Below are 16027 nucleotides of genomic sequence, written 5' to 3'. Positions count from 1 at the left end.
CCTTAGGTGTATGTGGCTGGCGCCTTAGCCACCTGAGCCACAGGCACCGAGCCAGTAAAATTCGTTTTCTGAAATTAGGTGGTCAATCACAATATATGATCCACTTTCAAAGACACCAGAGTTCCATTTCCTCAACTTTCTCATCATTTTCATCCTAGCCTACCTCATGGCTGCAATTACTTCCTACCAACGGCCAAACCAAAAAAATCTGAAACTTGCTCATTGCTCCCCAACAACTAAGTACTCTTCTGTCAGAGGTTCCATACCCATAAGGCCTTTCTAGTTTTTGCTGCTGGTCATAAGTACTATACCACACAGAATGATCTCCAACTCGTAAACTCCCAAATTTGGGTCTGAAGGTGGGAATGACTATGTAAATGATTTTGAGACAGTCTGCACTGGTATCTAGAAGAATATGGAGGAAGAAAGGGAGAAGGGGGAAACCTCATTTTTGTGACTAAGACAAATGGTTGTCTGTAAACTCAGATTCCATTTATAGTCACTGTGTTCTGACTGAAACTGAACCCTACACAAAACCACACTCACTCCCTCCTTCTGAAAAAACTATTCTGTTTAATAGTGCACTTCAGTTATGCTATAGGATGAGCAGGTTTGGGAAAACACAATGAAAGGCCATCCTTTCAATTGGGGAAAATTTGGGGAGCTCCATCCTAACCCAGCAAGGAGCCCTGTCACAAGGCTCAGGCCACAGGATTCCTTTTTGGAGCTTTCGTATGCATTAACCCTTAGCTGCTGAATAACAGAAGTGGAGTCAAGAGTGGTCTGGCTGCTAGAGTCAGATGTCAAAGGTGGCAGAGGGGAAGGACAAGGAGACTGTGTGAGCTCCTTGAAAAGCATCCTTAGTAACTAGGCAGGGGTTTAGATAAATTCATTTTTCATCAAATGTGTGGGAAAGGAAAGAGAGGACAGGATTCAGAGGCCAATGGTGAATGCTCCTGAACATCATCCTCAGGTTACTCACTGCTTGGATGGATTTCCTAGTCAGCCCTGTTCCAATAGGGAAGGGTAGGGGTCTGCCTACAGCATGGACAGACTGCTCTTGGAAACATGGTCTTGCCACTTCAAGAGCCCTCAAGGATATAGTCATCACAGAAAATGTTGAGGGTCTTTCCCCCCAACCTTAATAAATCCCTTAATACCAAATGTCCATAATTAATGAAACCATGAAACAAACAGTATGGTCTCAGCAAAACTTAAAACTGGATTAAGAACAGTGGCTTTGAAACGTAGCCTCCATTTCTCCTTCCTACCAAAAAACAAGACCCAGAATATTCTTTACACTGCTTTCTGTGCTGACTAAACTGACTCCAACTAGAGGAATCCTTGAAATTTTGTCCCTATTGTGCTTCCATCTCCACCTTGGAAAGGCTTCTCTACTCTAAGAAAAATGGATTAGTGCAAACTCTTCCAAAATGAGGTGACTGGTCCCAGAGCTTCCTTCTATTCCCAGCACATGATCAGCAGCTGGCCTCATCATTTTCCAAGGCTGGCAGGTTTCCTGGTGAAATTCACTAGGCTGCTGATCACTGTGCCAGAGTGATTTGCCAAATTTGTCCCATTCTCTAAAGTGAAAGGTTTGCATTAGAAGGGACACAACCTAAGTTGTTTATACTGTATAGTAAGGCAAGAGCTCTCAAGACTCAGAGGAAGGGAAGAAAACAGGTATGTGGGCTCTTTCATGTAGACTCTCTAATATTTAACTCAGCAGTAACTCTGAGAGAACTTTTGTTCATACCCATTACATTCAATGGCTTCTCTCCAGTGTGAATTCTCTGATGGCGAACAAGTGCTGAGCTATACCTGAAAGCTTTCCCACACTCACTACATTCATAGGGATTCTCCCCTGTGTGGATTCTTTGATGCTGAATAAGGCCTGAACTATAGGTAAACTTTCCTCCACATTCCATACATTCATAGGGCTTCTCTCCAGTGTGGATTCTCTGGTGCTGATAGAGGTGTGAGCTCTGGCTGAAAGCCTTCCCACACTCATTACATTCATAGGGTTTCTCTCCAGTGTGGATTCTCTGATGATGAATAAGGGTGGAACTTCTGCTGAAGGCCTTCCCACATTCGTTACAGGCATAAGGTTTCTCGCCAGTATGGATCCTCTGATGGTGAGTAAGGGTGGAGCTCCAGCTAAAGGTTTTCCCACATTCATTACATTCATAAGGTTTCTCCCCAGTGTGGATCCTCCTATGCAAAATGAGAGCAGAACTACAACTGAAGGTCTTCCCACAATCATTACATTCATAAGGTTTCTCCCCAGTATGGATTCTCTGATGCTGAATAAGGTGTGAGCTCTGGCTGAAGGCCTTCCCACATTCACTACATTCATAGGGTTTTTCCCCAGTGTGGATTCTCTGATGCTGAATAAGGTCTGAAGTTCGATTAAAGCTCTTGCTACATTCATCACACTTATGGGGTCTGTCTCCAACAGGAAGTCTCTGATGTGAAATAAGGTTGGAACTGAAGCTGTTCCCAAAATCATATTTCTTACTTCTCTCTCCCATAGGAGTTAGTTTTTCCCCAACTGTCACTTGAGCAAAATCTTCCATTTTTCTGTTCAATCTTTCTCCAGAGGAGTTCCCCAGATGCCTCTTTAGACTAACTTCTTGTTCATAGGCCTCTTCAAACTTAAGACCCTGAGAAATATCCTTTTGGAATCTTTCCAGTAGCACCCCACGTGATCCTGTATCTTCAGAAATTTCTTGATCATTCTCAGTTCTGGTCTCACCATCTGGCACAATAAAAAACACAAATGTCACATGTGCCTTGTGGAAGAAAAAATGAAAATCACAGGACAGGATAATCACATGATTATGGTGCTAAGAACACATGCCTCTTAAATGCCAGCAAAGAGGCCTGCCCATATGTATGAAGGTATGTGTAAAACAAGATAACCAGACTAAGGAGACAAGGAGCAAGGCAGAAAGCCAAAATCCAAGAGAAAAGAGCTGAAAGGACAGAGAAAGTTGAATATACAAGGAGGGGAGGACAGATCAGGCAAAGAGGTAAATAACCAAAATTAGAAGAGGAAGACACTGCTTAATGAAGTGACAAAGTCTTCAAAGAGGTCAGACACAGCAGCTGTAACTGGGGAGATGTAACCACAAATACAGGAAACTAAATGGATGGCTAGTGAGAAGGTGCAGAACAGAAAAGGAGAAACAGTAGTTCAACAGAAGAGTCAGAATGAGGGCACTAGTGACCCCTATAGGCCCTAAAAAGAATAATCTTGTCTGTCGTCATGTTATATATGCCAAACCCAGGGAAACAGCAAGACCGAGTTTAGTCCCTCTGGGCCCTACACCTGGAAGGCTATGCTTGCATGTGAGGCTAACACAATCTCTATATTTGATTCTTTATTTTCACTACACTGGACTTTCTACTTTTTTTTTCAATGTTTTTTTTTTTTGGGTTTTTTTTTTTGGAGACAGAATCACACTCTGCTGTCCCAGGGAGAGTGCAATGGCATTGTTGTAGCTCACTACAAGCTCAAATTCCTGGGCTCAAGCGATCCTTCTCCTGCCTCAGTCTCCCAAGTAGCTAAAACTACAGGCACACACCATCCCACCTGGCTAATTTTTTCTCATTTTGGTATCTCAGACTGATCTCAAACTCCTTAAATTCATGGGATCCTCTAGCTGTGGCCTCTGAGAGTGCTAGGATTATAGGCGTGAGCCCTGCACCGAGCCTAAACTAGAGTTTCTAAAGGGAACTTTAGGGTAGTAAGTGTAAAGGCCCAGATAGTTAACATTTTTAGTTTATTGGTATTTTAAAAAGTCGAGACAGGGCAGTAAGTGTTAGGGACAGGAACAGCTGTTTCTCCCTCACCTGAACAGGTACCTCTCAGGACCTCTCTGCTCTCAGTTCCCTTCAAACCCAGGACCCTCGGCTCTTCCTCTCACTCCAGCTGAGGGATCGTGTCAGGATTCAGAAATGGGAATCCTGCTCATAGGAGAAACATTGGACAAGGAGGTTTATCCTGATCGTACTGAGTGGTCCCAGAGCTCAATCCCAAACCCAGGATCTATAGGGGACAGAAAGGAAATGTACAGAGAGGCCTCAAATGGAAGTTAGTAAGACCCCCCTGACACCCGTTAGGAAAAATTCTTACTGAAGTGCAATGATGGACAAGGAATTGTTTGTGTCCTAAAGCTAAGTTCTCCCTAAACAAGCTTAAATTTCTACAGAGCAGAAGGTACACTAGGTCCTGAACCAGGCACAGGCCCTTAAAGGGAATCCAGCAGAGAAAAGGAGGAACAGACCGAGTCCCACAACATTCACTTGGGCACACATGTTCAGGGATTCCCAACATGCTAGTCCTTTAGAAAAGTATCTGGATTCTACATTAAGTCCTGAGAATAACATGGAAAAAGTACCAGATTTGGAGTCAGAAGACTGGAGCTTGAATTTTGCCACTCACCAGCTTTATGACCACACACAAGGTACTTGAGATCTCACACCTCATTTTCCTCACCTATAGAATGAGGACAATACTATCTACACCTCAATTACTGTGTTACTGTGAAAGTTAAATAAGAGAACATATATGAGAACTCTTTATAAGCTGCAATTTACTATATAAATTTGAGTTATGATTATTACAGTTATTAAAATTTTGTAAGACTAAGCTAATCCTTAGCTAAAACTGTTTTCAATGGCCAGACTGTTACTAGCAAATAAAGAAGCAAAAAAAGACCAGGGAGTTCTGTGGAGAAAGTGTAACTCCTTACCCAGTGAGAACACATTCCCATAATTCTCCAGCATCACATCCCTGTAGAGGTCCCTCTGAGCAGGTTCCAAACGCTTCCACTCCTTCCGGATGAAGTACACAGCAACATCCTCAAATGTCACCAATTCCTAAAACAACATGTTCTAGCATGCAATTTCAGGGGAAGAGATGGGACTGGTAGTACCCTCAAAAATAACTCAGGATGGGGCTGAATAATGCACATTTGGGAAGTGGGAAAAGTCAGTCGGCCAGTGTAGGAAAAGGACAACAGTCCAAGATGGAAGGTAAAGATTAGTCAGCAGGAAATGACCATGATTTTGATGAAAGGAATCAGGATTTAGGGCCCTAAATGTGATGTTGCTGCACAAAAAATGTCCTCAGAAGTGGGAAAGAAGGCTCAGTGCCTGCAGCACAGTGGTTATGGTGCCAGCCACATACACTGAGGATGGCGGGTTCGAACTCAGCCTGGGCCAGCTAAACAATGACAACTGCAACAAAAATAGCCGGGTGTTGTGGCGGGCACCTGTAATCCCAGGTACTTAGGAGGCTGAGGTAAGATAATCGCTTAAGCCCAAGAGCCCAGAGTTTGCTATGACACCACAGCTCTCTACTGAGGGTGACATAGTAAAGACTCTATCTCAAAAACAAACAAAAAAAAAGTAGGAAGAAAAAGGATGAAGGACACCAGAGCTCACCTGGGACTTGGCCTTTAGGAGTGCAGCTGCCAACATCTCATCCCCCAGGCTGTCCTTGCTGGAAAAGGCAGGAACTTTTGACGAAGGAAGAGCTAAAGGGCAATAAAAGGGCCCAGGAGTGAGTCCATCTCCTCTCTTTCCTCCTGACCCACAGAAACCTCACAGGGTTCTGGGACAATCAGTACCAGTAAAGGTACATACAACAGAGGCACATTCTGCCTGAGCAGAGATTGCCTAGAGCATGGTAATTCTTATTTTCAAATATGCCCTGGGTTGCTCTTCTCTCAGAGAAAATACCCAGTCCTATCTTTAGTGACTGCTTTATTCTCCTTCATTCACCCAAATTTGGCCATAAACAAGCGACCTTGCTCATGTCGCTTCCATCATTATTCCACATCTATGAACTCAAAATTCTCAAGAAATTGTTAAGACCAGAGGAAACCCAGCAGCTTCACCACAGCCCTGACCGGGAACACCATGCCCACAGCTCTTCTCCTTATTCTCCACCCTTGGATCCAATCTATACATCACAGATGTTTCCTGTTTCTGTGCTTGATCACTTATCTTTTTCTGTAATTCTTAAGTGTTAATCACCAGATAAACGGTCCTTAAATGCATTTTCCTGATAAGCATGGGGGAAATACTCATTAAGACTGTGCCAAAGTCAGTGGCACGGTCTATGAAAACAGTATGTATTTGAGTGGCCTTCTACCCATTTTAACCTTTTGCTTGTGATCTAAAAATGATTCCCAAGAGCTCTTTTTTAAATCTTCCCTAGGCCTTCTTTTGTCTTTATTCAATTGCATTTTTTAATGGACAACTAATATTTATAAATAAAAATAGAAGACAATTTCAAAAAACAGATTATGCCAAATCTTATAGACAACAGAAAAAGAATACTTCAAATTCATTCTACTTCATCTGGATGTACCTGATATTAAAATTGGAAAAAATATATTATTATAAAGGGAAATTACAAACATAGACGCAATATCCTAAACAACATATTAATAAGTTGAATTAAAAATTATCAGCGGGCTCAGCGGGTAGGGCACTGGTCCCATATACCAGGGGTGGCAGGTTCAAAACTGTCCCCAGCCAAACTGCAACAAAAAAAAATAGCCAGGCGTTGTGGGAGGCACCTGTAGTCACAGCTACTCAGGAGGCTGCAGCAAGGGATTTGCTTAAGCCCAGGAGTTGGAGGTTGCTGTGAGCTGTGTGACACCACAGCACTCTACTGAGGGCGATAAAGTGAGACTCTGTCTCTACAAGAAACATAAATAAATAGAAAAAAATTAATGTTTAAGTAATGTACTTTGGGGCACCGGCCCCATATACCAAAGGTGGTCAGTTCAAACATAGGCCCGGCCAAACTGCAACCAAAAAATAGTCAGGTGTTGTGGTGGGCACCTGTAGTCTCAGCTATTCAGGAGACTGAGGCAAGGGATTCGCCTAAGCCCAGGAGTTGGAGGTTGCTGTGAGCTGTGTGATGCCATGGCACTCTACTGTGGGCAATAATGTGAAACTTTGTCCCTACAAAACATAAATAAATAAATAAATAAAAACAAATAATGTACTTTGGTCAAAATTAAATCCAACCTATGTGAGAATTAGTCACTATTTTCTTTTCCTTTCCCCCACCTCCTCCCTCCTTCTCTGTCTGCTCTTCCTTCCCCCACCATGTCATTAATTATCCTCATATCAAAGTTAAATATATAGGATTCATGCTTCTCTATTCCTGTGATGCTTCACTAAGAGTAATGTGTTTTGTTTTTTTTGTGGAATCCATAATGCCACAATTTATTATGAAGTTCACATCTGGCTCAGGAGGGCAGCCAAGACAGAAACCCTTGCGGCCACCAGGGTTAGCTGCCTAGCCAGGACACTGGGGACACCTGCATTCCTGTGGAGATGGTGGTGCTGCAGTTTGGGCGTTGTTTTGCGGGGATAAGGAGATACATTCAATCAGACAGTTCTTGTTTCTGGACAACCTGCAAAGGCTGGGTGCTCCAAGAGCTGGACCCCAGACCCAGGTGGTTTCTGCAAGGACCTGGGTGAGTTCCTGGAGCTTTGGACTTAGACAGTGACAGTGGGTTAATTGCACTTGTTCGATTTTGCAGCAGAAACTGGCAGAAAAAGGTGGACAATACCCTTCTCTTCTGTGGTCATCCCAAACACCCAGAAATAACCAGAGCCCTGTGTGTTCTGGGTCAGGATGGGGGCTGTGAGTGAAGGGCTGCCATGGTTAAAGGTTACTGACAAGACCATTCTCTCTAAGGTCATGCTTCTAAAGAGCACAAATTCTGCCAGGTACGGGAGGTCACCCCTGTAATCCTAATACTCTAGGAGGCTGAGGTGAGTGGACTGCTTAAGCCTATGAGTTCAAGACCAATCTGAGCAAAAGCAAGACTCTGTCTCTACTAAAAACAGGAAAACTAGCCAGCTATCATAGAAAAACTAGCTGGGCATTGTGGTGGGTGCCTACAGTCCCAGCTACCCTGAACGCAGGAAGATTGCTTGAGCCCAGGAGGTTGAGATTGCTGTGAGCTACACTGATGCCACAGTGTTACTCCACCTAGGGTGACAGAGTGAGACTCTGTCTCAAAAAACCAAAAGAAAGAGCACAAATTCTGCCTATGAAGTCAGCTGTACAGAATGCCTGAAAAATGTAATTCAGTGATTCTTAAAATTTTTTTTCATTTATTTATTTTTCTTTCTTTCTTTTTTTTTTTTTTTTTTGAGACAGAGCCTCAAGCTGTCGGCCTGGGTAGAATGCCGTGGCATCACGGCTCACAGCAACCCTCCAACTCCTGGGCTCAAGCGATTCTTCTGCCTCCCCCTCCCAAGTAGTTGGGACTACAGGCGCCTGCCACAACGCCAGGCTATTTTTGGGTTGTAGCTGTCATTGTTGTTTGGCAGCCCAGACTGGATTCGAACCCACCAGCTCATGTGTATGTGGCTGGTGCCTTAGCCGCTTGACCCACAGGTGCCGAGCCTTATTTAAAGAGAGAAAGAGAGAGAGAGTTTTCTTACAATTTTCTTAATTTCACATGATATACTCACAACCCTTCAAAAATGCCTCAGCCCACTAACTGCTGGTTTCACTTTGCCTTCCCCACTAGGCTGCAAGTTACTGAAGAGCAAGGAGTGTGTCTTATTCACATCTGGATTTAGTAGTTAGCCTAGTACCTGGTAAATGAGAGACTTCAACAGATGATTGCTGAATGACTGAATAACAGAATGAATGAATCCCTGTTCCTCACCACTCTCAAGCAGGGCCTGAGGTTCCTGAGATACATGATCAGCCTGAGTTTCCATGGATAGGGTAGATGCTCCGGTCTCCAGTCTCCTATCTGCAGACTCAGCAGGAAGCAGGTCTTGAATGAGAATAAGGAACCACTGCAGAAGCAAAAGTTCAAGATTCAGAAGAGAATTCAAAAAAACCTCCTGAATACAAAAAGAGCCAAATTATTTCAGTTAGTACCCAAGAACAGCAAGAGAAAATGCAGCAACTAGAATTAGTCCTTTAGATCTTAGTAAATATATACACCCCCACACCCTGTAAGGATACTATAAGGACCACAAAAGGGCCCAATTTTCTCAACAATAGATCTCCCTACACACTTTTGAGTGACATTTATAACACCCCAAAGTGGGTATATATATTGACCAGGAAAAAAGACTAGTCTGGGGTTGGGTGCGGGTGAAATTTGTTCTGTAAAATTTAGATTCAGTCAAAAAGCCACAGGTTCAGGCAGCGCCTGTGGATCAGTGCGTAGGGTGCCAGCCCCATATACCGAGGGTGGTGGGTTCAAACCCAGCCCTGGCCAAACTACAACAAAAAAATAGCCGGGCGTTGTTGTGGTGGACGCCTGTAGTCCCAGCTACTCAGGAAACTGAGGCAAGAGAATCCCCTAAGCCCAGGAGTTGGAGGTTGCTATGAGCTGTGTGACGCCACAGCACTCTACCCAGGTTGATAAAATGAGACTCTATCTCTACAAAAAAAAAAAATAGCCACAGGTTCCCCACCCTGGACTAGTCTCAGCTGATGTGCTTCTTCTCATTGAGAAGGCAACTGCCAGGCATGATGGCTCACACCTATAATCCCAGCATTTGGGAGGCTGAGGCAGGTGGATTGCCTGAGCCAGAGGGAGATTTTGTCTCTAAAAATAGCTGGGTGTTGTGGCCAGCTCATCCCAGCTACTTCGGAGGCTGAGGCAAGAGAACTGTTTAAGCCCAGGAGTTTGAAGTTGCTGTGAGCTATAGTGCCACAGCACTCTACCAAGGGTTACAAAGTGAAACTCTGTCTCAAAAAAAAAGACGACAGCAATTGCTTTCTTTTTATCTCATTTTTTTATAAGACATTTCCTTGATCAGAATATAAGTCCCTGAAAGGAAACCAATATTTTTTAAAACATAACATTCTTTTCTTCTTCTTTTTTGTTGGCTTCCTCTTTATTTATTGGACAAAACATAACATTCTTTACTTCTCCACTTTTATCCCTGCTATATACATGAATCTCTACACACCAGCTGCTACCATAATTAAAAGAGGTCTGTTCTCTGAGGCTTAGTGGATAAAATGTAATATTAGTATTATTAGACCAAGGCTTGGGTCATAAGTACAAGTGTTCACTTAACACCTGAATGCTGTGGCAAGATCAACACACCCAGAATAGGTCCAGCAGCTACCAGAGTGTCTTTATACTTAAGTGAGAACCTAAGAAGAAAACCCTAGATAACTATCTCTCTATCTTTGTCTATTTACTTATTTGCTCATACAACAAACATTTGCTGAGTACCAACTATATTGCAAGGCAATATTGCAAGGAGTTAAAAAAATCAGGAATTCAAAAAGTATTTGCTTTATTATTCCAGACTGTTACCCTCACAAAAGACATAAAGTAGGGAAAGGCCTTGTCTGGGAGTCACTTCTAAGTTGGAAGAACTGTGGTCTTTGTGCAGCAAGAAAGTACAGAATATTTAAGACCAATTCCATTAGACAATGGAAAGCACCAAATCAGGTATAAGCCAGGCCCATTGGCAATCAAGGTGACACACACTCTTGCCATTATCACCCTCCCAGCAGGGTCCCTTCAACTCTGCAGAGCCAGCCATCATTTTCAATTATCAACCACCTTTACATTTTCTAGGACTGTTTATAAGCAGATATCCCCCAACAAATCAGCTCAGTACCAACTCTCTTTGGAAAGGCAAGTCAAAGGCTCTGACTCCAGAGAAAAAAGCAACAGTCCCTTCTCACAGTTGAGTTAAGCAAAGCTGGAATTCAAAGGCATATTGTTGAGAACAAATCCCCAGTGTTTGGATCAGTAAACAACGTTTCTCACAAGAAGAAAACTCTCCATTGTGCCCCACAGTTTCAGGTCCAAGCAGAGCCCTTCCCCTGCTCTGCCGCTAACTCCACTCCCTAGAGCTAATCCTGGGTACTGAAAAAGATGATCCAGCAGGAAGAAGGAGCTATGGAAAGTTTTACCTGCTGGATTCTTTCTTATCTTCTTTGGAGTCAGTCCCTAGAAGGTCAAAGTAGCAATTACTGGGAATTTGGCAGCCTTTGTTCAAGATCCTGGTTAACTTTGACATTAGTTGATGCCAACGCTGTATGATTGGTGGAAAAAAGGAATTTCAAATATTCACATAAACTTAATTTCTAATCTAGATAGAGAGAAAAAAGAAAGAGAACATATGTTAATAAATACTGATTATGACCATCATGACTGGTACTTGGGTTGTACTCCTGGAGAGGGCTGAAGGTTTTCTGGGTCAACCTCCACCCAGGGTAAGAAAGTCAGTTCCCTATGTTGTCAGTAAATTTGCTAGATACTGTACTCTCAAATACTTCAGCAGGGAGTCTGTTAGCCATTAGGGGGTCTTCAGGTGATACGGTGAAAATCCATCTCCCTGGACCTTCACTTCACAGAGACCTAGTACCCTATGGAGCTTCAATGATAGACTATAGAACTGTCCGTCAAACACTTGAAACCAAATGCTGCCCACTCTCCACAGATGTCTTTTCTAGAGAAGAAAATAACTTTAATTCTGCTAAGTATTCCATAACCTGTCACCCTTCAGAACATAAACACCGGTGTGAGTTCAATTTCACTTCTAAAGCAGATCAAATTAGTAATCTAATACAAATGAAAATGGGAGCCAGAGTCTGCTGTGTCACTTCCCTAAAAAGACTCTATTTACTGGGCTCCACTGGGATTATTCCCGGAATGTGAGTTTGCCCACCCTCCCAGCCGTCGTCTACGTACCCTTCGCAGAACTACACGTTCTCTGATCCTCGGACCCAGCTAAGTAAAAATAAACTTTCTCTCCTACCAGGAGCTCTAATAAGCATTAGCATCAAATAAATGCGTCTAAAAGTACCAAGTAAGGGTCGTTGTCGCCAGCTGTTTTTAAGAGAGGAACAGTAGTATAGCTGTCTCTACAGCTACACTGAAACTTTTTGACGCTCGAGCGGGGCGCTGTTTAAGTCACAAAACAGAACCTGAGCGCCTTTTTCTGCCCCCGCACGAAAGGTCCGGCAGTGTTTGGAAGTGGGGGGAGTTCTCCGCGGAAATGGGAGTAGGTAGGGGATTGGCTTTGGGGCAGGGAGGGTCACCTCTCCGCACCCTGTTAAGGGCCACTGGGGATCCCGCGAGCCACAGCAGCACGGACACCACCCCTTTTCCCAAAGACCGCAGCCTCCGTCTCACCGCGAGCCCCGGGGACTGTCGGACTCACCCTGGAGGCAGGGACAGGAGATACACGGTGGCCGGACACGAACCAGGCCCTATTGAACTCTGTCACAAACCCACACACCAGGAACAGAACAAAGAACGGAAGTTCCCCTGTTTCGCTTCCGGGTTCATCGTGTATACCGTCCACCCATCACCTCACCCCCGCGCCTCTACCGCCCACTTGTTCTCTCTAGGAAAATGGGAGGTTCTCCCCTCTCTGTGGTTTGCCGACTGGGGGCCTCCAGCCAAGCGGGAAGCTGCGCAGGTGCGAAAGCTGCGCGCTACGGACCCCAACCCTAGAGCGTCAGCGCGGGCACCGGCGGGGCAGGGGCGCGCGGGGGCGCTGTGCCCGCACTTGTAGACCATATGCCGAAGAGCTGCTTCAAATGTCGGTCTCGCAGAATTTATTAGTATGAAATTTGTACCCTTATTTGAATTTGTTGCCAAACGAACAACGTAAAAATGTCTAAAGTCTGAAGAAAACATTCCGGCCCACCTGAGAGTAAAATCTGTACAGATGAGCAGAGCAGAAAAGAGGAACTACAGATGGAAAGAAACAGAGGAAAACCCTGTCGATGTGACTGGCATGTCGCTCATGGGAAGTGCTCCAGGAGAATGAGCGCTGGGCGAGGTTTGTGGGGTTCTCTTCAGCCCTCACTGGGGGAATCCTCTGAGTGTTGAAACCGGCTCCTTACAGGTTATGTGCGAAATGAAGTCAACCCTGCCTCCTTTCCTATCCCTTACAGCACCCAATATTTATTACTTACCCCCGAGCTCCGAGAGTGCAACAGACTTTTGGACTGAGGACACAAATTTTTAAATAACTGGTTCCCATGATGGTCTGTGAGGGGAGGGGGCTTGTTCCAGGCAGAGGGAACAACCAAAGCAAAGGCCCTGAGGCAAGAAGACACTGCACAAGTTACTAGTAAAACTGAGGGTGGCTTGAGAGGGGTGGGTGTATGTGTGGCCCATTTCCAGTACTTCTAGAACCCTGGGAGAACTTAAGCAATTACTTGGAATAGCGATAGTGAGCTAATAGACTCAATCCACCGCTCACCTCCCAAACTGGGCATTTGTTCTTCTTCTCATCGCAATTCTTTACTCCTCACTAGTTCCGCCAGCACAAGAATAGAGATAGAGAAGGCAGTGCAAGGAGAGAAGGGAAGGAGAAAGTAGAGTAAGGGTCCTCAAAGTGGGAGGGTTTTTTGTTGGTAGAAGTTCTACTGACAGTCTTCAGGGAACAGCTCTTGGGCTTCTAGCACCATCAATAATGAGAGAGGATTCCCGAGAAGGTTGAGATCTGGAAGAACAGGTCTTCTCAAGGAGACCACAAGGATGCACCTGCAGGGTCCTCTCCATAGTGATTCAGCTCTTGGGAATTTGTAACTTGACTTCCTGGAACTAGGAAATTTCCAAGTTCTGTGAAATCCTGTAGTTCTGTAAGGGCTGGAATAGCATCTCTGGCTTGATTCAAACTGGCCAATGAAAAGGGTACCTGTGGGGTGGAACTTTTTGACTGTCAATAAAAAGGGAAAGACCAAGCCAGTCGGGGAGCGTGGCCATTTGGAAATCTTCTATGGCGTAAGCTCCAGGCCACTAAATAAAGCCCTTCCTCTTAAAACATGGTGTTTGGGTGCTCTTTCTCTCGGTTGGGCCTTGTCTTCCTGCAACAATACAATCAACTCTGTTACTCTGGGGCTAACAAGTCAATCTGCAGTTGCCACTAGTGTTTGCCCCAGAACCTCTCCCATTAACTCCTAGTAAGTTCTCCAAAGCCATGCTCTTCATAATTGTTCTGAGTCTGGCGTCTCTGCAGTGCTATGAGCCACCCAGGGGATGCTTGAGGTAGTCAACCAAGGTGCAAAAAATGACATTTAAATTTCCACATAGTTTGTTTGGTTTGGTTTTTTTGGCAGTTTTTGGCCAGGGCTGGGTTTGAACCCGCCACTGGGGCCCGTGCACCACCCCTTTGAGGCACAGGCGCCACTCTTCCACACAGTTTTTAAATTTAAAAAAATAATAATAAAGTAAAAAAGTAACCCTTAAGGCTGAGGACAGTGGCTCAAGCCTGTAATCCTAGCACTCTGGGAGGCCAAGGTGGATAGATTACCCTATCTCAGGAGTTCAAGACCAGCCTGAGCAAGAGTGAGACCCTATCGCTACAAAAGATAGAAAAATTATCCCGGTGTCATGGCAGGCACCCGAAGTCCCTGTTACTTGGGAGGCTGAGGCAAGAGGATCACTTGAACCCAAAGAGTTGGAGGTTGCTGTGAACTATGACCCATAGTACTCTACCCAGGGCAACAGAGTGAGACTCTGTCTCCAAAAAAAAAAAAAGGAACCCTTTGCAAAAAAAAATTTTTTTTTTTTTTTGAGACAGAGCCTCAAGCTGTCCCCCTGGGTAGAGTGCCATGGCATTACAGCTCACAGCAACCTCCAACTCCTGGGCTCAAGCGAGTCTCCTGCCTCCGCCTCCCAAGTAGCTGGGACCACAGGCGCCCGCCACAACGTCTGGCTATTTTTTGGTTGCAGCCGTCATTGTTGTTTGGCGGGTCCGGGCTGGGGATTCGAACCCGCCACCTTAGGTGTACATGGCTGGCGCCTTAGCCGGTTGAGCTATAGGCGCCGAGCCCCCTTTGCAAAATTTAATGGAAGAATGGCTACAGGTGACCTCAGCAGTTTCCACACAAAAGATATGAGGACCCTGAGTGGTATAAAAGGGTACGGAACACACAAATCTTTCCATACAGTGTGTGGAGATAGTTGTGAGAGAATCATTTCTAGATTTTCATTTGAGTTTTTTCTTTCCTCCCTCTCTCTCTCTCTCTCTTCTTTTTTTTTTTTTTTTTCAGACAGAGCCTCAAGCTGTCACCCTGGGTAGAGTGCCGTGGCATCACAGCTCACAGCAGCCTCCAACTCCTGGGTTCAAGTGAGTCTCTTGCCTCAGCTTCCCAAGTAACTGGGACTACAGGCGCCTGCCACAACGCCTGGCCATTTTTTGGTTGCAGCTGTCATTGTTTTGGCGGGCCCAGGCTGGATTTGAACCTGCCAGCTCAGCTGTATGTGGCTGGCGCCTTAGCCACTTGAGCCACAGGCACCGAGCCTTACCCCTAAATCTTAAGGTGGTACAGTACCGTGAGATATCAAAACCTCAGGGGTACTACACAAAAGAAATACTTTGAAATACTGCTCCCAATATTGAGCATGTGAATAATCCCTTTGTGATTCAAGTTGTTTCTTATTCTTTCTCTCCAATAAAATGAGAAGAGGGCCTGATTGTTAGGTTGGCCAAGCTTACTCCATTTTAGATCTGAAAAACCCATTTTGTAAGACACTGTTACAGGTAGTCCTAATTCAGATAAGAGAGACTCATGTCCTTGTACCTACCCAGTTACAAACCCATAAGAAATATACTTACAACACAAGCCTCTGACACCCTGATAAGAAGAGCTGGCCCAGAGAGTCTCAATAATGAGCTGCATGTCCTTGGCACCCTGATAAGAAAGATTTGTGTAAAAAGAAAGAAAGACTTGTGTGTAAACCCAGCTGCTCTTCAGCCTATTCTAAATAAGAACTGCCTCCTTCCCTAATGCTGCTGACATCTCTAGATTTCAGCCCGCTTATAAGGTGTAAAATAAACTTCCCAATATGTTTGCTATGTCTAGTCTCTTGTGTTTTGATTTGGGCCTCATTTCATCTGTCACTGACCAGGTTGTCAGCTGCCAAGAAAACCATTTCTGTTGAGAAATCACCTCACCATTTTTGGCATATAAAATTGACATTGCTATAACTATATTCCTTTCAACATCATCTAATTTATCAGAGGAGGATTT

At 44.5% G+C, this 16027-nt stretch overlaps 1 protein-coding gene across 5 annotated transcripts; it reads right to left on the bottom strand.

Annotated features, from left to right (window-relative positions):
* Nucleotides 1-559: 559 nt before the first annotated feature.
* On the bottom strand, nucleotides 560-12322 carry ZNF3 (zinc finger protein 3). 5 transcript variants are annotated; one of them, XM_023518614.1, is made up of 6 exons: nucleotides 12199-12322; nucleotides 10946-11067; nucleotides 8715-8850; nucleotides 5452-5543; nucleotides 4758-4884; nucleotides 560-2758 (listed from the first exon to the last, which is right to left on the bottom strand). In XM_023518614.1, the coding sequence occupies exons 3-6, from the start codon at nucleotides 8767-8769 to the stop codon at nucleotides 1698-1700; spliced, it is 1335 nt and encodes a 444-aa protein (XP_023374382.1). In that variant the 5' UTR covers nucleotides 8770-8850; nucleotides 10946-11067; nucleotides 12199-12322; the 3' UTR covers nucleotides 560-1697. The 5 variants fall into 5 exon arrangements, with proteins under 5 accessions (XP_023374382.1, XP_023374385.1, XP_003798924.1 ...); XM_023518617.1 differs by having other exon boundaries at nucleotides 8641-8850; nucleotides 12199-12302; XM_003798876.2 differs by lacking the exon at nucleotides 10946-11067 and having other exon boundaries at nucleotides 12199-12301.
* Nucleotides 12323-16027: the final 3705 nt, after the last annotated feature.

This window comes from Otolemur garnettii, unplaced genomic scaffold (assembly GCF_000181295.1).
Source record: "Otolemur garnettii isolate 467f Iridium unplaced genomic scaffold, OtoGar3 scaffold00142, whole genome shotgun sequence".
NCBI lineage: Eukaryota > Metazoa > Chordata > Mammalia > Primates > Galagidae > Otolemur > Otolemur garnettii.
Note: the sequence above shows the minus strand (reverse complement) of the source record. Positions and strands in the feature narration are given on the sequence as shown.

Bases quoted from the DNA above. Each gene is read 5' to 3' on its own strand.
- ZNF3 (XM_023518614.1), bottom strand. From the start codon at position 8,769: ATGGAAACTCAGGCTGATCATGTATCTCAGGAACCTCAGGCCCTGCTT. The intron at 5,544-8,714 runs GTGAGGAACAGG...ATTGCCCTTTAG, and splicing joins TCAGGCCCTGCTTGAGAGTG to CTCTTCCTTCGTCAAAAGTT. The intron at 4,885-5,451 runs GTGAGCTCTGGT...ATGTTGTTTTAG, and splicing joins TCCTAAAGGCCAAGTCCCAG to GAATTGGTGACATTTGAGGA.